This window comes from Protomyctophum parallelum, assembly GCF_964188405.1.
Source record: "Protomyctophum parallelum genome assembly, chromosome: 19".
NCBI lineage: Eukaryota > Metazoa > Chordata > Actinopteri > Myctophiformes > Myctophidae > Protomyctophum > Protomyctophum parallelum.
The window spans coordinates 16,472,811-16,487,621 of NC_139717.1; the positions used below are offsets into that span (position 1 = coordinate 16,472,811).

Below are 14,811 nucleotides of genomic sequence, written 5' to 3' on the forward strand. Positions count from 1 at the left end.
CATGAAAACCCCCTAGTTTGACACGTCACATGCTACTTAACCCATTCTGACCTGAGATCAGATTCATACGAGGTTTCCACTGGACACACACTGGTCTGATTAACCCATTCTGACATGAGATCAGATTCAAAAAATGTCAGTCGTTCTTCGATTTTTCAAAAAGTTAATAGCACAGGCAGATCAGACGCTTCACATACAAGAGCATGTCTGAAATAAATGTTATAGCTGAAATCGACATGTAAATAAAAAATAAATGCTTAAGCATGTAGCTAGGTGTAATGTTAGAGACCACACAGAAATGAACCTTTTCAAGCCTGTACTGTTTTTACAATCTTGTTTGTACCGTTTTTGTATTACACCCGAAACATGGAGGAGAATATATTATGGTCAATGGATGAAAGGAACAAAAATCAAGGAAAATAATAAAAAATGAAATACACTAAAGTAAGGCATTTTAGACCGACACAAGGACAGCACTTTTCTGCTCCAACGCCCCTCGCCAAGGTTTGTCATTGAAGGGGACTGAAGCGTCAAGAACAGAACACATGAAACAGAATTAGTGGCTATTTCAGGATGTGAAAGACAGCAGACAGCTTGATTGTGCAAACAACACAATCAGTATTCTGGTCTGAGATTCCCAGGTGATTGCTAGCAGAAAAAGCTAGCAAATATTCACGCCGGGTATTATGTCTGGATCTACATCCTTGCACTGGAGCTCTCATTTCCACACAGAGCATCAACCTGTGCAGGCAGCAGCACAATCATAAACACAGACGCGCGCACATCCGCACACACACACACGTACACACACACACACACACACACACACACAAATTGAAGCAAAGCATTCTTCAACACTCACTTGATGTAATAGGGAACCTTGTTCTGCGAAACTGCACGTTGCCACGGGAGCTGTACAGAGGCTGGGGAAAAGGGTAAGAAAAGAAAGAAAGGGAACTGTGAAATTTTAAATATTTTACATGAAACTCCATTATAAATACATGTGGCACTAACTCCACATGCATCAGTTTTCCATTTTGCGTTCAACCTTAAACAAATCTAGCACTTAATAGCATGTGTAATAGTACAGGCTACGTCTTGTACGAATAGGACCGTTACTGTGCATGAGAGTGGAAAATAAAGCAAGTGGATATTACTCTTTTACCAGAGAGGATGCGAGAGATAGAGACGGGGGGGAGAGTGTGAGTGCTTATAGTCAGAGACAGAAACCAGACCATCCAGACACCCATATTATCTTCAGAAAGATGATCCCACAACCGTCTACACATAATGTCTAATCTTGTATAGGTTTCATTATGGGAATATGCGATAAAAGGGTTGTGGAGTGGAGGGAACGCCAATTAGGATGGAGGATCTCCCGACACATGAAAGCAATTTTCGGCACGACAAGTGCTTCCAAGCGTTAAGACTTCATAGCGGCCGCCTCTCACGCACGCAAAGTGCGGAGAGGAGACGTTTACTTGATTTATTACCCTCCTTTAGTTTCTCTCCTCCCAGCAGGACGGCGAGGTGAGGTGAGACGAGACGACGATACGGTGAAAGTGAGATTATGAGATACTGAGCGAGCCAGATGAGATAAGCGGGCAGAAATATCTCCACCGATCCCAGGGGGGATATTTAGCAACATGGCATAATGAGAGCAAAAAAAGCGGAGGGAAGATGAAGAGGGGAAGTTGGATTGCTTTGGATTTCCTATTTATTTTTTCATTTCTTCTTTGTTGGAGGAGAGGTTTCATTTAATTGCAGTCTGTCGGAGACTCAGCGTGAGAGCGTGCTTTCACACCTGGACAGAACAGCGGCGCCGTCCGTTTTGTTGAGGCGTCGTAGAAGGAGAATAACACTACTAATGGTTATGGAATACGACTATGGAAAGTGGTGAGAGAGGGAGAGAGAGAGAGAGAGCGTGTGGGGGGCTAAGAAGGAGACTGTCTGCTTTGGCTAATGGTCTCAGTGATTACATCTATCCTACCCCTCTCTCTCTCTCTCTCTCTCGGTCTGTTTATCTGCCTAAACTCCCTGTTAACCATGCTGAGTGCATGGCAAGTGCAGGAAGCCAGGAAGAACTGTAATTAAGCCCTGCATTATTCAAGAGGAAAGTGCCTCATCTGCAAACCACACAGCCCGTTTGTGTGTGTGTGTATCCCTGCATGTATATTTGATGTCCTGTCACACCCCCACGCCTACACTACCATGGTGCGTAAAAGATAGCAAGCACATCGTGGGACAGATGTAAAGTGAGAGCAGCTGTGAACCACGTTGAGGTCGGCATACTCAGGGCTGTCATGATTACACATTTAAGAAGGAGTAGGTCGGGAGTGGCTTATTGTCGGTATCAGCCGGTAACACCCGGGAGTCTGTCCCTGTTACAATGCCCTATGGACCCCTGGGAGATGGAGTCTGTCACCGTTACAATGCCCTATAGACCCCTGCAGGGAGATGGAGTCTGTCCCTGTTACAATGCCCTATAGACCCCTGGGAGATGGAGTCTGTCCCCGTTACAATGCCCTATAGACCCCTGGGAGATGGAGTCTGTCACTGTTACAATGCCCTATAGACCCCTGCAGGGAGATGGAGTCTGACCCGTTACAATGCCCTATAGACCCCTGGGAGATGGAGTCTGTCCCCGTTACAATGCCCTATAGACCCCTGGGAGATGGAGTCTGTCACCGTTACAATGCCCTATAGACCCCTGGGAGATGGAGTCTGTCCCTGTTACAAAGCCCTATAGACCCCTGGGAGATGGAGTCTGTCCCTGTTACAATGCCCTATAGACCCCTGGGAGATGGAGCTTGTACAATGCCCTATAGACCCCTGGGAGATGGAGTTTGTACAATGCCCTATAGACCCCTGGGAGATGGAGTTTGTACAATGCCCTATAGAGTGTCGCAGTCCCTCCCCCTTTCATAATTACAAAGAAGAAAAACAACAAAAAAGTGTTGTAAACTGCAGTTTTTTTCTACTTTCTAATTCTTTGTTTGGTCCAAAATATTGTGTGTGTTGTCATGATTTGTCACGACAAGAGTTGGCTTCGTACGACGCTTAAAAGGTCTTTAAAATAATAATTGAAGAAATGCCTATGGTCAAAATGCATTGCGATTCATTTCCTGGGCCACTCGTTGTTCTGAAAGGGGGAGGGACTGCGACGCTCTATTGACCCCTGGGCGATGGAGTTTGTACAATGCCTGTCCCCGTTACAATGCCCTATAGACCCCTGGGCGATGGAGTTTGTACAATGCCTGTCCCCGTTACAATGCCCTATAGACCCCTGGGCGATGGAGTCTGTCCCCGTTACAATGCCCTATAGACCCCTGGGCGATGGAGTTTGTACAATGCCTGTCCCCGTTACAATGCCCTATAGACCCCTGGGCGATGGAGTTTGTACAATGCCTGTCCCCGTTACAATGCCCTATAGACCCCTGGGCGATGGAGTCTGTCCCCGTTACAATGCCCTATAGACCACTGGCGATGGAGTCCGCACCCAAGCCGTGCTACTGATGCGCGGAGTTGGCGAACTCATGAACTTGTGGTCCAACGGCGAGAGCTCTGCCGACTGAGCTAGCCGGACACAAATTTAAGCTGACGATGAATTTGTCACACAAATAATTGCGATTAACAATTAAATCGTGCTTTTTGCATTGAACAATGGAACGTTACAATTCTGTATTTCTATTTGCATTTTAGGCTTCGTAATCACAAATTGCACAGTGTAGATAAACATAATATTAGGACAAATAGTGGAAATACTCGATCTATAAGCTTACAACACGTCACAAAGTGAAATGTATGGACATTTTTCAACATGGCAACGGCTATTTAAAAAAAGAAAGAATATTTGCGATTATCTCAAATAACTGCGCTTAGGTGATGATGTAGTAATTGTGACGGGCCAATAGGCATACTCACTGGACAGGAAGTGTTGGGAGGACGGCCCAAAGTCCCTGTGGGCTTCCTGCAGTAGCTTCAGTCTGTCCTCCACACACACCTGGACACACAGAGACACACAGACAAGACAAGACATTTATATACCCTCACACAACAGCATCACACGCCAAAATTATCCCATCTACACGCTCACATTCCGAGGCCGATTGAGAGCTGGTGGATCAGCTATTTTTGGCTAGTCTGGCCAGCAATCAGCTGACTAAAGCTGAAAACTGCCCCCCACCCCACACACACACACACACACACACACACACACACACACCCAAATAGGTCTAATTTGTTTCCATTAGATTGGAATCCTGCCGATGATGTCACTGGTAGGCAGGTTTCTGAAGTGCCCATAGCCCACCTCTAATAGAGAGTAGACAGAAATGATGATGTCGATGGTAGGCAGGTTTCTGAACTGCCCATAGCCCACCTCTGAGAGAGAGTAGACAGAAATGATGATGTCACTGGTAGACAGGTTTCTGAACTGCCCCATAGCCCACCTCTGAGAGAGAGTAGACATAAATGATGATGTCACTGGTAGGCAGGTTTCTGAACTGCCCCATAGCCCACCTCAGAGAGAGTAGACATAAATGATGATGTCACTGGTAGGCAGGTTTCTGAACTGCCCATAGCCCACCTCAGAGAGAGAGTAGACATAAATGAGGCCATCTTATAATGATCATTAGTTAGGACCAATTAAACCAAGATAAGGTTGATAATGGGCAAAGTGCTACATTAAGCATCGCAGATCGGTAATTGGATGGCTTATTAAGTAAAGGCCATTACAAACACAGAGTCATTACATTTTTCTTCCAAACCATTGCTCTTTGATGCTACTTTTACAGTAGCTTCACACTCCAGGTATTTATTAAAAACCGCACACCCTCCTTTATGTTGTGTGTTCCCTTTAGCCTTGTGTGTTGTGCTGCAATAGAATATACTGCCAATAATTCACTCACACACACACACACACACACACACACACACACACACACACACACACACACACACACACACACACACACACACACACACACACACACACACACACACACACACACACACACACACACACACACACACACACACACACAGGACTCTTGAGGGAGGCAGGACTCTTGAGGGAGGCAGGAAATAGGAATGGCTCACCGCTCCATCTCTCCCTCTCTGCCCTTTCTCTCCACTAATGACTCAAATGGTTACCGTCCCACGGACTGGAAGACTGTCTGCAATGCATGAGCCCGACCGAATCATCACAGCGCACAGCCTCGACTCGGCTTATTAGCGAGACTGTCATCTCGGTTCACTTCCCCCTCACGCCGCGAGGAAAGGAGAAAAGCAGTGAAACGAGCACAAAGTGCACAGCTTTCTCTGCCATCTCCATAGCTGTGTCATCCTCACAGTCACTGGCCATATTCTTTGCAAGTAAGCACACTAAAGCGTAGGGAAATCAAGGGCAGAAAGCTCTCCCCTCAAGTGTCTTTGTACAGTGTCACACACACACTTATCACAGAGAAGATGTGAAGGTCGTCCCCCCCTTCCCCCCGCGCCGCCACCCTGCGGTTCTATCAGACAGCCAACTCCTGATTAATGTATAATAATAAAAAAATAAATCTTATTTTTTCTTTCTTCTTTTTCTTCCCTAAAAAATCCATCCTTGTTTTCTGAAGCGGGGGACATGGCGCGGCCTCTGTGCAGAGGGATTAGTAACGGATTTGGACATGCACTGCCAAATTGGCTGCGCTCCACAATTTCCCCACCTCTGTGTCCGTCAGGTCTCAGCCCATCTGCGCCTGCCTGCCTGCCTGGTGCCCTTCAGTTTGATGCCATCCCAGCTGGGCTGTGTGGCTGTGTGTGTGTGTGTGTGTGTGTGTGTGTGTGTGTGTGTGTGTGTGTGTGTGTGTGTGCGCGCGTGTGTGTGTGTATGTGAGAGAGACTGTATGGCCTCATCCTCCTCAGCCACTGTGGGCACCATCCATGGGTACACCAGAGTGCCAGGCCTGTCACTAGGCCGGGTGGGGGTGGGAGATCCAAAACCGACCTTAACCCAATCCAAGCCATCCATGGGATATATCTCGAGGAAAGCTATTATAATAATACACATAGCTGCTCCTCAATTCTAGCTATGTCTGTCAACGTTGTGGGCTGTGATCCAACTGGGGTATGAGATGGAACTACATGTACTTGCGGGGGAAATTTGACAGGTCGGGTCAGAGTAATGCAGTGAGGCAACTCTCCAGACAGTGTGAGATAAGATGCCACTCGACAGAAAACGAGCCGTGTCAGAAACCGTCTGTCAGTTCTCATATGGTCCCACCTGTTAAGTCCAGCATAGTCAAATGAGGATTAAAAAAAGAAAACTGCTTTTAAAATGAGTTGTGATGAAGACACAGAGGATAATTAACAAGGTCAAAAGCACAGCAGACGATGTTTGATGTGGAGACGGGGAGCCACCTGTCACACCCCTCTCATACATGCAAACTCGCATGCATACACAGTACATAAGAATCACACTTGTGTGAAGTGAGGGGCACTCTTTTCATCGTACATCATCTCATTCCGGCCAATCGCAATTTGCGTCCTCACTTTGCGTCTTCACTCAAAAATGGCCATTCATTATCCAAGGCATTTCATATTTGTGTTAGGACAAAGTTTGTGTTCACACACACACTAACAACTGGAAATAGGAGGGGCGCCCCTCAAAAATACAGGGAATCTGCGCGCTGATTCACATGGTCAAAACACCGTTTTCTTCCCTTACTCTCTGATGATATAAGACATATTTCCATCTGGCACACAGGGTTGAACCAGGGTGAAAAGCTAGGAGGGGCTAGCGCACCTCAAAAATAAGGAGCAGGGATCCATACACATTTTCTATAGAAGAAAATGAAAGAAAGAAAGAAGACTAAATGGAAGATATTAATACTGTGCGCTCCCAGTTACCTAGAAGGGCTGGGTCGTGGGGTGCATCTGTCAGGACACGGACGTGGAGGGTAAATCGTTTTTGGGCAGACGTGAAATTGCTTTTGGAGGTATACCCAATTTCCAACTTGGGTATAATATGATTGGATGTTGTGTTCATGATATATGACCTTTTTGTAAGGAATGTGAGTAGGCAATTACGGCACACAAATAAAAATCACACTTGTGTGAAGTGAGCAGTGCCACATGGACCCTTATAGATCTTTAACTCTTGATAGCGTAACATTATTGTTAAACGCCTGCATTAGACTACTTAATTTACAAGGAGTCTACACAATTAGAGCATGTACAAATTATTCTTATTTTGATCAACGTTTGCCTGTCATCTCTCCTAATGGTACCAACATCAACACAGCATGGAATTGTGGACAAAATCGTATCCAACGGCAACAACATATTCTTTCGTTTTGAGTCTGCAATCAAATGGTGGTCCGTGGCTCAAATGCAGAACAAAAGGATGGACCTTGATTATATGAAAAAGGGTGTAAAACCACTGATTAACTGGGAACCCCTTTTCGTGTTAGCACTATGTTATGCTTTAGCTATTGAAAAATAGCAGATCTACAAGCTCATAGCGCACCACCGAGTGGCGCGCTACGAGCTTGTAGGTCTGCTATTTTTTTTAAATCGATGTAGAAGACTTTTTTTTTAAATCTGATCTCAGGTCGGAATGGGTTAAAGGCACATGCCATGCTCCCTGTGGCCCCTGCAGTATAGTACCTGTAGCAGCTTCCATCTCATGTTGAGCTGGTCCAGTTGTCGGGAGGCCGTGGACGACAGCTGGACATCCAGCGGGGTCAGCTCCGAGGACAGCTCGTTGACCGTGCGCACGTCCTGCCTCAGCGGACTGATCTCCTCCCTAAAGGCCTGCGCGGCGGGGTGAGAGGATATGGAGGAGGAGGAGGGTGAGGAATCATGGCAAAAATATGACTGAAGTTTGGCTTCAGGGCTGTGGCGACTTTCCCACAAGATACGGCCTAAATTCCTGTAAGGAAACAGGCAACCGCAAGGACGTTTTTTTTTTTTTTTTTCTGTTCAATCAATCAATCAAGTACATCAAATGTCACAAAATCAAATAACCACCATAAGCCCAATATAAATCCAAATAACTCATATTCTTTGGATCCAGAGTCCCGTCTGACCCAACACAATGATTTTTTTTTTCTTTAATGAATTAATTTCCTGAAGAAGGTCAAAAGGATTCTAGTGTACTGTGCACTTGCTCCAATAGAAGTGCCTACTCCATTGAAGTTTTTAAATCCATGGTTCAAAACTCTGTTTCACAAGCGTTTGATGTGTTTTAATGATCACTTTAGTATGCCTCTGTATGTTTAGCATACCTGCCTAGTTGGCTCATTAATTAATGATAAGCATTGTTATCATTCATGTTAATGAATCACTGTCTGACGATTGTTGCTTTTTGCCCGGAATCATTATTTTGCTGCTCTTAATCGTTTGTTATCAGATAAATGTATCGGGCTAACGATACATTTAATCGTTATTGCACTGTACATTGTAACAAAACAACACAAAACAAAAAAACACATACCAGATGCAATCATGGTAGAAACACCGAAAACAATAACTGTGCTTCGGGTTTGTGTCATATTATATAAATGGGAAGATTGTATTCCATTAGATAAATAGCTTTCTCCAGTGGGCAGACCACATATTAAAGCGATATCACCAGCCACACTGTAAGCACAAAGTGATACCGGGGGAATACAACACATCCACATAAACACAGTACTAAAGTAATGGAGAAGAAATTGATTCTCTAGCCTCCATCCTGTACCCACTGTTCATGTCATTTCACTTTTCTCTCTTGTGCTTTGTCCTCTTATAGTTACAGTATCATGAAGCTATTGCTCGCACTGACTTGGCCTGTCCAGGACTCTCTGGGTGAAACCAGATCATACCGCTCCAGACCAGGACTCTCTGGGTGAAACCAGATCATACCGCTCCAGACCAGGACTCTCTGGGTGAAACCAGATCATACCGCTCCAGACCAGGACTCTCTGGGTGAAACCAGATCATACCGCTCCAGACCAGGACTCTCTGGGTGAAACCAGATCATACCGCTCCAGACCAGGACTCTCTGGGTGAAACCAGATCATACCGCCCCAGAGACACTGGCCCAGCTGGACAAAGTTAAACCATTAAGACCCAAGACCAGATTCTCTACAGAACATCTTCCAAATCATGACTGTTTTCTGTAAAACGTATCATTGGTGGTGCTCGGACTTTTTCCATGTCAAGGACCCCCGGAATTATCTGTATTTGGCCTGTAAATATGTTGTTCCGGGTGACCCGCCAGAAGAAAATATTTGAGTTAAAAAAAGATTATACATAAGATCTTGTATATACAAGATTTGCACACATTTTCAAGATAAAAAAAAGAATAGCATATCTACAAGCTCGTAGTGCCGCACAATGAGCTTGTGTAGATCTGCTATTTTTCAACAGCTAAAGCTTAAAATAACGGTTAAAGTGGTTCAAAGCTAAAGCGACACTAGACGCGTCCTCAGGTCTAAATGGCTTAACCCATTTTAGGCGGGAACCCCTTTTGGTGTTAGCATTACGTTGTGCTTTAGCTATTGAAACATAGCAGATCTACTATGAGTTTGTAGGTCTGCTATTTTTGAAAAATCAAAGAACGACTGACATAGAAACATAGCTTTTTCAGAAAACTGTCATTTTCAAACATTTTTAGAATCTGATCTCAGGTCAGAATGGGTTAAAACAAGAAAGTAACCTCCCCTCCCCCACCATACCACAGTCTTTTCGATGTGGTCCTGCAGCGAGTCGATGAGCAGGTCGCCCACGGGCTGCCACTCGGCCTTGGCCTCCTCGGCGCGCGCCAGCCGCAGGTCCAGCTGGTCCATGGAGCTCTGCAGCTCCTGGAGGCGCTCCAGGGCGCGCTCCACCTGGACCTGCCAGGCGCCCACGTGGCCTCGGAGGCGCTCCCAGCGCTCGCGCACCTCGCCCGTCTGCTTGCGGATGGCCCGGGCCACGCCGCGGGCCTTCTCCTCGGGGGTGAGGTCTGGAGGAGGAGGGGGAGGAGGGAGGGGGGGTAGAAGAGAGAGGAAGTGCAGAGAGAGAGAGAGAGAGGGGGCGGTTCAGAAGCAATACGACGAGTGACGCCAGAAGCATAGAAAGGTCAAACCCAAGCCCCCCGGTGAAGCGCTCCAACGTTGAGGCGCTCGATGCCTAGTGGTAAGAGTGGGGACTGCAGGCGGACCCGTGGAGTTATGACGAGGAAACCCCCGTGCATCTGGTTTAACATTGAGCGCTCGTTTGCACTTCAGCAGACACAAGATTTTGGTGGACTAAATGCCTGTTTAATTTACAAATGCCTACATGGGCTATGTATTACACCCATCTTGTGTTCATTAATGTGTACTTTCCAGGCCAAAATAAATAAAAGGAAAGAAACACAAAGTACAGTAGGAGAGGGGCAGGTATGGGTGGAAGGAATACGATATAGTGAGTGGAAAAAGAGGAGAGAACCTTCCCCAATCAATAAACAAAATAATAGCCCCTCCAACTACAAAGACAAGGTCGGAGTGTGTGTTCTGAGCTCACTCGATCACTTTTCAGTGTGTGAATGTATTGCCATCTTCATCTCTGAAGTGGCCTCTGCTCCCTCCTTCTCTCTCCCATGTACTGAATGCACTCTAACCAGACTCTGAGCATCTGTGAGATTAAGATAGCAGCGCAAGCCACTTAGCACGGTGACAGAGTCCACATGCTAGTAACGGCATCTACAAGGAACACAAACGCGGCTATCGAGCGGAGGAAGCAGGCCAAATCTAAGGTTCCCAAATAACCTCCTTATTTGGGAACTTGGCATCATCTGATCTTGCATTTCTTTCACAGGATTTATGCGAGGAAAAGATCCTTTGATGATATGATAATATGCGTCAGAGATCAGAGTCAACCATTATCACCTCTGAAGTCCCACCACATCGCTCCATACCAATACCATCTCTCGAGTTTGCTCAATTATTTATACATTAGGGATTCCGTTTGATTGGAAACGTGCTGACTTAGCCGTGACTTGTCATTGCTTATCTGGCAGGGTATAGGAGGACTTGTGCACAGAGAGAGAGAATTCCTAATAAACCGGAGAGATACTCAGTAATGGGACACTGTATTTTCACATGTGTGTGTGTCCTGTAGTTTCAGTGAGTTTGCTAACTTACTTACGCCTATCGCCCCAACCTTGGGCATAGGCCACGAACAAGAGCTCTCCAGGCATCCCGGTCCTGTGCCCTGGGTATAATGTTTACTAAATCAAACATTATATCAAATCTCAGAACTGCGGGAAATGTATTTTGCAAAGTAAGCATGTGCATTTGATTTAACCTGCTTGGTGGAACAGAGAGGTGGGATCCACGGCTTGAAATCCTTTGTCTGTGTCTTGTCTATTTGTTTTCTTTTGAGCTTTTCTAGTACTTAAACAAGGTAAACTTTGTTTGACCTACGGTGGTGAGGCTTAAGGCCAATACTTCAACTGGTGTCGACACTTTTTAAAGTACAAGCCCGGCAGGAAGTAGACAAACTGCAAGAGTTACATTTCTTTAAAATTATGATGCCTGGAAGCTAGATATACTGTAGGAGTCTAGACACATTTGGGCAATGTTGGCACAGTTGGATTGGAAATGTGTTTTAAAAGCTCCATTTAAAAGCTCCATTTGAAAGTGGCTAGTATCAAAAGCTGCTGTTTTTGTGTTACCAACCTGTCTTGGGCTGCAGGTTCTTGCGTGGCTCCCCGGGCCCTTCGATGGGCTGGTCGGCCAGGAACATGCGCGCCTGGTCCAAAGTGCTGATCACCAAATGTTCACGCTCCTTCAACTCTGAACACAGGGCCTGCAGGAGAATACAAAGCACAACAGCAGCAGAATAGTTAGTGGCTGTGCAACAGACAAGAAACACGTTTATAATATCTAATTCTAGCCTCCGACTAACGTGCTGTCTTCGGCAAACACTCACCATGAATGTTTTAACTAGTATTAAAGAGATATTTTCTTTTTTACAGTACAGTTCTGCTCGGCGAACACTTAATGACTCGCCTCTCACGTCCGTCGTGTAATGAGTCCGACAGTCAGGGTGGCCGTAGCTGAGTGGGTAAAGAGAATACCCCAAATTGGAACATGTATAGTTTGTTATTGAAGTTTCCACACAGGAAAGACAGGGTGACCCCAAATCAAATGGCAAGAAAGTGAAAGTCATTTTCAACTAAAATGATTTTACGGTACTTTATCCGGGTATACTTGACTGACCTCTACCTTTTGGCTGTGGCAGAAAATACTGGTAAAGGCTCTCAATCCCTGTATTTGTCCAGTGATTAAAAGAAAACACCACACATGTAGTGAATAAATAAGACAGAATATTATGTAGGCTAAGGCTACTTTAACAGGGGGGGGGGAAACAAATTAGGACTAGCAGCATTAACATAATATCTCTTGAAATGGGAAAAGACGACAGTACAACTAGCCTAGAAGAGAAATCAGATTTGAGTAGCCCTAACCACTTTCAATGGACATCAATGGTGCAGTATAGGGCCAGAGCGTAGGGAGGAGATTCGCTCAGAACGGGTTATTCTGGTTGCCATTTTCCTGCCTACCAGTAGGCTAGTAGGCTATAGTAGTAGGCTGCTAGGCTACATTTCCCAGCCTCACTGTGGAGACATACTGTACCATACCATTGTAGATATAAAATAAATAAATAAACTTGTCCATTTCACTGCGGCCCGTCAGAATTATGCTTCCATCGTACCCTCGCAGTGCGTTGACTGTCGGAGATATTAAATACACGCTGTATGGTTTCTTTGATTTGGGTGTCGGCTGACAATATAACAACCTTCAGCAACATTCCCAAACACATGTATGCTCTGCTCTCTACCTGTCCTCAAACAAGCATGACAGCGTAATCAAAATAATAATCAGATCAGATCGCATACAGACAGATTATTTATTTACTGCGGCGAGAACACATGTTTGACTGATCACTTGTCACTCTCGTGGTGTTTCCCCACATGTATTCTCGAGGCGGCTATCAGATCAGAACACCCGAGATATGTAAAAAAAAAGACAGGGTTCTACAACAACGAATAACAAGTGCTAGCAAGTCTTCTAAACAACACTGCTAGACTCACCCAGAGTAAACAAACCTGAACATACTGTAGGTGAAGTGGGAGTCACTGGGAAACCCTGTTGAAACTCAGGAATCAGCCAAGGACTGACAAAATGTACAACAATTCTCACACGTTCTAGTCAAGTCCATCCACCAGTATTGTATTATACACCTTGGGAAAAACAGCCAGCAATAACAAACATCCTCCCAAACTGAATCCTATTCAGTATTTTAGCTGTGATGTGAGCGCCCCCTCCTGAGATACTTCCGGGTCCTACTTTTGTGTCGCTTTTGTGTCCCCATGGAGTTATACTGTGACGCTCCGTCGGACTAAATCTGAGACGAAAACAACCACGAAAGTCTCATTTTACCGCTTTCCTCGCAACAACAAAGCTGCGCTTCTCTCCAAAATCTGGCTGTGACAGGCCGTCTGCCCCACATGGAATACTATCGCCATTTTATTTGATTGTGTCAACTAAATCCTCATTAATGCAAACTAGATTCAACATACTCAAGCCTGCACACATTGTAAATATCCCCCGAAATATTTTACCGAGCAAATGGACTGTTGCCACCTTCAATAATAATGATAATAATAGTCTTTATTGTCTCCACATCATATATTTTTGTTGTCATGGACACTTGTACAAAACATTAATAATTCTACTCGAGTTGGAAGCATTAAGACCCATTTTAACCCTCTATGGCTTCCTTTCTGAAAAATAACGTCAATTTAAAAAGATTCACGCGTTTAGATATTCTATTTACAATGGGATGCGGACGGGAGCTGGTGCCACTTGGACCCGGACGTAACGTAGCACTACAAAATGACGTCGGACTTAAATACTGAATAGTCCTATAGTTTTTCACCGCGATAAGTGGTTCAATGTGGCATCTGTACATTGACTTAATATTGAATCTTTATCACACAATTAAACAACTTCTCACTCAGAAATAAATTCTCTCTAAGGGGAGGGCGGGGGGGGGTGTATTCTGAAATATTATTCATTCATCTATTTAAAATATCCACATTACCCACATTGTAATACATTGATGAAGTGCTCCTGTGCTTAGATCTGTATCCTCTGGCACAAATCTACAAATCTATCAATTCCACTTTTAATCAGCTCTGACGTTCTTTACATTTTAAAGCAGCCATTGTTTTGACAAACATAAAGGTAAGTGCGAGTGTTAGCATGCAGCCCATAGTTGCTATAAACAACAGCTCTTGGCATCTAATTGGGTGATGGCTGCACTACAAATCTTGTTTCTGTCTGGCCTTCGACAGTTGAAAGGTATGGACTGAGGGAAAGGGGGAGGGATGGGGAGCAGGGAGCAGGGAGAGAGGAAGAGAGAGAGAGAGAGAGAGAGAGAGAGAGAGAGAGAGAGAGAGAGAGAGAGAGAGAGAGAGAGAGAGAGAGAGAGAGAGAGAGAGAGAGAGAGAGAGAGAGAGAGAGACAGAGAGAGAGAGACAGAGACAGAGACAGAGACAGAGACAGAGACAGAGACAGAGACAGAGACAGAGACAGAGACAGAGCGAGCGAGAGAGAGAGAGAAAGAGAGACAAATGAGAATTGAGAATTGAGGGCCAAATTATATCTTTTCTTGAAGGCAGAGTGAAATTAGCAGAAGGTAGAGGCCAAAGGGGAGAGGCCAGCCACTTGAGCCTTGAATGCTTTCTCATTACAGTGCGGGGCTAGTAACACCTCATATTCTCTGCATAGAAAGCCAGGGGCCATC

The 14,811-nt window shown here is 45.1% G+C and overlaps 1 protein-coding gene across 1 annotated transcript in view; it reads right to left on the reverse strand.

The window, feature by feature from the left end:
* The window catches only part of utrn (utrophin), a 285,060-nt gene that overhangs the window by 83,560 nt on the left and 186,689 nt on the right, over positions 1–14,811 (reverse strand). The window contains 5 exon segments of the mRNA XM_083790820.1: positions 863–923; positions 3,925–4,003; positions 7,654–7,800; positions 9,708–9,976; positions 11,676–11,805. Coding sequence (XP_083646946.1) covers positions 863–923; positions 3,925–4,003; positions 7,654–7,800; positions 9,708–9,976; positions 11,676–11,805 — 686 coding nt within the window.